Genomic DNA, 6000 nt, shown 5'->3' on the forward strand with positions numbered 1-6000 from the left:
ATACACATATATATACACATATATACATATATACACACATATATACATATATACACATATATACACATATATATACATATATATACACATATATATACATATATATACATATATATACACATATATATATATATATTTTTTGAGTTGGAGTCTCACTCTGTTGCCCAGACTGGAGTGCAGTGGCATGATGTCGGCTCACTGCAACCTCTGCCTCCCAGGTAAAAGTGATTCTCCTGCTTCAGCCTCTCAAGTAGCTGGGACTACAGGTGCCTGCCACCACGCCCAGCTAATTTTTGTAATTTTGGTAGAGACAGGGTTTCACCATGTTGGCCAGGCGGGTCCCAAACTCCTGACCTCAGGTGATCCAGCCACCTCGGCCTCCCAAAGTGCTGGGATTAAAGGCATGAGTCACCACGCCTGGCCAGACCATTTTGATTCTTAGAGATATGCCATCCAGTACTTAAACTGGGCTCTTAAAAAAATAAATTATATAAAACATTGATATTTCCAGATTATAACTGACAGAGGGAGGAGGAGAGACACATAGCAAATGTGGACAGGTAGGAGAAAAAGGGATATCTAGTAATGCTTTTATTCCTGCACAGCTTAATGTGCTTATTGCTATATTTCTTATTTCTCAACAATATTTATTTAAAAAGAGCTAATATGTAAATCCGTACAACCACTATGGAGTACAGTGTGGAGGTTCCTGAAAAAACTAAGAATAGAGCTACCATCCAGCCATCCCACTGCTGGGTATGTACCCCAAAGAAAGGAAATCAGTGTATTGAAGGAATATCTGCATGGCCATGTTTGTTACAGCACTGTTCACAATAGCCAAGATTTGGAAGCAACCTAAGTGTTCATCAATCAATGAATAGATAAAGAAAATGTGGTACATATACACAATGGAGTACTATTTGGCCATAAAAAAGAGTGAGATCCAGTTATTTGCAACGACATGGATGGAACTGAAGGACATTATGTTAAGTGAAATAAGCCAGGCATGGAAAGACAAACTTCACATGTTCTCACTTATTTGTGGGAGCTAAAATTTAAAACAATTGAACTCATGGAGATAGAGAATAAAATGTTAGTTACCAGAAGCTGGGAAGGGTAGTGGAGGGTTTGTAGGAGGGGGCAAAGTGGGAATGGTTAATGGTTATAAAAAATAGAATGAATAAAACCTAGTATTTGATAGCACAACAGGGTGACTACAGTCAATAATATAATTGTACATTAAAAAATAATTAAAAGTATAATTGGATTGTTTACAACACAAAGGATAATGCTTAAGGGGATGGATACATGAGATACTTTGATATAGACATGCAATGTGTAATAATAACATCATGATAAATCACATCAGTTACCGTGTGGTCGTGGTTGGTGTCACAGTGAGGACAGCCTTATGGTTGACACTGTACCCCGTGCCATTTACCATGATGTGGTTATTGCACATTGCATGGCTATATCAAAATATCTCAGGTACCCCATAAATATATACACCTACTATGCACTCACAAAAATTGAAAATTAAAAAAAAATTAAAGGAGTCAATCCAGCTTGGCTTAATTCCTGCCTCAAGGCTATTTATAAAAAACTCTCTAAGCAAAGCAGATCTTACGCCTCCAGGCACAAATGTTGAGGGGGTTATACGTCAGACTGTTGGGGGCTTTTTGTCTACGGAATATCCATAGAAAAAAAATTCCAAGAATGTTTGGAGAGCAACACATGTGTAGTGGAATATAGATATAGTGCTTTTAAGAGACCTGAAATACAAAATGGACACCAGTGAAAAAATTAAAGGTTAGGTATTATTTTGCTGAATATTTAGAGGGGTCATTTTGGTTGAAAGCAATCTCTGAAACAATTAAAATATGATTTAGTATATGAATGTTTATTCTCACCTAGCTTATTTAGACATATATCCACCTTATAAAGCAACTGGCCTTTTCATTTAATTTCTCTACTGAGAAATGGATATTTGGTGTTTTAGGAAGTGTATCCCATAGGTTGGGTTTATTTATTCTGGTTTTAAAAAAGAAAATGCGCAATGCAAGGACTCACAAGACCTCAGAGTTTTTCCAAGCTTAAAATGCTAAGAAAATGTAAGCTAAATTCCCTGAATAAAGTGATGGAAATCAGTGTGAAACCATGTGGAGAATAGTTATATGTGTTGAATCTACATTTTGATGTCTTAACATGGAGTCTGTGGATGGGCTTCTGGGCATCCACAAATAAAATCATACCAAATATTTATGAATGTATACACTTAGTGGAGAGATGCTCCATTGCCTTGGCTCTTAAAGGGCTTAAGCACCATTTTGAGTTTAGATATGAGGCAAAGAGGATGTGCTATGGATGGAAAGTTTTGTCCTCCCCAACCCCACACAAATTCATATTGACACCTTAGCTCCCAGTATCCCAAAGGTGTGGGGCCTTTGGGTGGTGATTAAGTCATGTGGATGGAGCCCCCATAAATGGGATATGTGCCCTTATAAGAAGAGTATGAGAGAGCTCCCTGGCCCCTTCTGCCATATGAGGACACAGCAAGAAGACACTCATCTGTGAACAGGATACAGTCCCACACAAGACACCAAATCTGTTGCCACCTTGATCTTGGACTTCCCAGCCTTCAGAACTGTGAGAAATAAATTTTTTCTTTTTATAAGCCACCCAGTGTATGGTGTGCTGTTATAGCCACCCTATCAGACTAAGAGAGGATGCCATAGCATTTCTGTACTCCCTCGGTCTAGGATATAGTCATGGCTAAAGCTGCGTGCTGACCCTTGACTCTTTTCATTTTGGAGGCTCTGTCTCCAGAATTATAAGACATGTCTCAGTTTGACCATGGGGACAGCAGGTAAGCTCTGAGGCTTCCTCAGGCATGCTACTGTTATCTCTTCCAATTTTCTAGTGGACTTTCTGGAATACCTGGAGGCTGTACTTACAAACGGAACAGTGTCTTTACTGAATATCCTTCTAGGTACCAGAGAGGAACTTGTGTGTGTATCTTTGTGCCTAAAAAGTGATAGGTACTGAAAAATTGTTCACTGAGTAAATGAATGAAGTAAATTCGAAATGAATGAATTGCCGAATAATTAGAATAATATATAACAACTTATTGAATTAAGCCCCTGCTTGATTCAAGCAGAAAACTGGAAAAGGGGATTTTTAAAATAGACAAATAAAAATTGGATATATTTAAGGTGTACAACATGATGCTTTGATATATGTACAGCATTGTAGAATGGCTAAATCAAGCGAATTAGAATGCATTACCTTACATACTTATCTCTTTTTTGTGGAAAAGGGGGATAGAGAACAGATTTTGTCTTCTCCCACTGTGATCTCCTGCAGAGAAGGAGAAAGAGACCCAGACTGCTCATCAGTGGTTTTGTCTGTGTTCTCATAAGGCCTTCCCAGAAATGATAATTTTCTTTTTTTTTAAATTTCAGCTATCCAACTTGATAAAGTCAATCTTCAAGTATATTGTGCGTGGTCTCTTCTGGATAACTTTGAGTGGAACCAGGGATACAGCAGCCGGTTTGGTCTCTTCCATGTTGATTTTGAAGACCCAGCTAGACCCCGAGTCCCTTACACATCGGCCAAGGAATATGCCAAGATCATCCGAAACAATGGCCTTGAAGCACATCTATAGGCAAGATGGCTGAGAAATACAGGAGAGGCATCTGCTTTTGGAAAGAAAATCTGCTTTGGTGATGATCTTTCAGGCAATCTCAACTTACTTCTTTAATCAACATTTAATATCAATGGATCTGTGATTAAAAAGTCTGAATATGTAATGCCTCGTGAAGTATTTAATAATGGCCTTTACTTTATTTGTATTTGGATCAATGAGGTTTTTAAAAAAAATGGAAGTGAAAACCACTAACCTTGATTTTTGTATTGCAAAATCAGATAGACCTGGAAACATAAATTTAAATCCTTAGACATTTTTCTAGAAAAAAAATGCAAAGTTTATAAAGATAATACAACCATGATTTGCAACTGTAACAGGAGACCATTTATTATAAGCGTACCTGTTTGTGAACTTAATTATTCTGATTCCATAAGCTGTTTTTGCTTCGGTGATCCACTGCCATGTGATCCATAATTTTTCTACATAAAAAATCAAAGTTAAAAGTCACATTATACAGTTATGCATTCATTTCAACAAAATAGTGAATTGATAATCTACTTGTTAATATATTCGGCCCATATTTTGTGTGTTTGGACAAGTACATCTCCCTTTTGCCTAACGAACTTTTGAAAAATAATAAAATAATAGAATAAATTAGACTTTGAATGGCAGAAAAAGTATTTGAGTGTTGATGCTCAGTAAAAAACAGATTCCTAATTTGGCAGAGTGGTGCCAAATTAAAAGCCAAGTGATAAGCAGGGCCTAATTTCCACTTTTGAATGTTTCTTTAAAGTTTAGAACCTTAAGAACCTCATGAAAAAAATACATGAAGTGAATGACCAACCTCAGTGTAAGCAAAGGTGGGGTGGGGATTTATTACCCCGGTAGTTGAAATGTCTGAGATTGGTATGGGGTTGACTGGAATTGGACATTTTACTGAACTTCCTAAGGTAGGGGTCAGGAGTAGAGGCAGGGCTCCTTCTGGCCTCCATGTCTCCCCTCCAGCAAACCCTTCACGTATGTGGAGTTTGGCCTTTCACATCCATATTTCAGTAGACTTTAGTAAGCACCTAGTTACCTATTAGACTTGAAGCTAAGAGGTTTAACTATGATCATCCCCATTTTGCAGACTGAGAAACTGAGGCCATACTGTTGTGCATCTTTCTCAAGCCATTTGGGTTCTGATTAACTGGACTTGGCACTTCCCTTGGCATCAGCCCTATTCTCACATGATGGCAAACTGTAGTTTGAGGTACCATGGAAGTCTTCTCTGCATTTTCTGAAGATAGGAACAAAGAAATAGAGGTGTGGAGTTGCCTTATGCAGGAGGAAGGGAAAATGGTTTTTTGCATGCAGCCCCTGCTTCCCTGAGGAAACTGCACATGCTTTTGGCATTCTTGTAAGGCTTTTGGCCCTGAGCAGATGCTCTGTCATTTTTTTTCTTTTATAAACTGTGGTCAATTTCTGGATCGTTTTCATGTTCATAATCAGGGAATTATTTACAGCAAAGAAACACACTCTCAGTAACTTTGGACAGAGTGAGAAAGAAATGGTTGTAGTAGTTCAATAAATGTGGATGCACTGGGGAAAATTATATTAAGATTAAAATGGTATACAGAGGAAATTCTATTACATCTTTGCCACTGGTTTGTTATTTTTATTGTTCAATGAGACATTATCTCACAATTTGTGTTCATTTAAGAAGCACATTTCCGAATCTTATTTCATTCCTTTCCTATCCAGCCTGTCTTTTTCATTTTTACCATGTATCTTATTTACAATTTATGTGCCCTTTTGTATTATCTTGCAAGACAACTGAGTTTTCCTTTTAATTAGGATGTTGCTTCGAATATTACTTATCCTACAGGGCATATTTACAAGTTTTACAACAATACAAATGAGCACTGTATTTTTGTTACCAAAACCAAAAAAATAGTATTCGCACTGTAAATAAGACGATCTGTCATGTTTGGTCTACCAGGTGAAATAAAGATTCTAGCTGCTGGCACCCAAGCGTACTTATAGTGCTGTGGCCTTCTGCAGTTCTTTGCTGGATTTTAAAGGCCAGCTCTTTATCCTAGAGATGGATCATACAAAGGGTGCTTCCCTAATTGATCATGTAAATTAGTATTGCCACAAGGTTAAGATGAAGGAAAAAAAAATAACTCACCATCTAAAAACCTAACAGCCCTGCAGTATTTCAATTAATGTTATTTTTAATTACTTATATTAGCATTTGAGAACAAGACTGATTGGCTTTTGCCTGTTAAGGAAACAGAATGAAAATTCTTTAAATAGAAAAACAACAGTTGTTAATTATACTTAAAAATCCACAGATACTGTACTTAGATGTC

General features: G+C 37.2%; 1 protein-coding gene across 1 annotated transcript in view; it reads left to right on the plus strand.

Annotated features, from left to right (window-relative positions):
* The window catches only part of LOC101132889 (cytosolic beta-glucosidase), a 126659-nt gene extending 120989 nt beyond the window's left edge, over nt 1–5670 (plus strand). Inside the window, exon 5 of the mRNA XM_004038495.5 lies at nt 3462–5670. Within this exon, the coding sequence (XP_004038543.2) occupies nt 3462–3664 (203 nt within the window). The 3' untranslated portion in view covers nt 3665–5670. The remainder of the gene's footprint in view (nt 1–3461) is intronic.
* The last annotated feature ends 330 nt before the right edge of the window (nt 5671–6000 follow it).

This window comes from Gorilla gorilla, chromosome 3 (genome assembly GCF_029281585.2).
Source record: "Gorilla gorilla gorilla isolate KB3781 chromosome 3, NHGRI_mGorGor1-v2.1_pri, whole genome shotgun sequence".
Classification (NCBI taxonomy): Eukaryota; Metazoa; Chordata; class Mammalia; order Primates; family Hominidae; genus Gorilla; species Gorilla gorilla.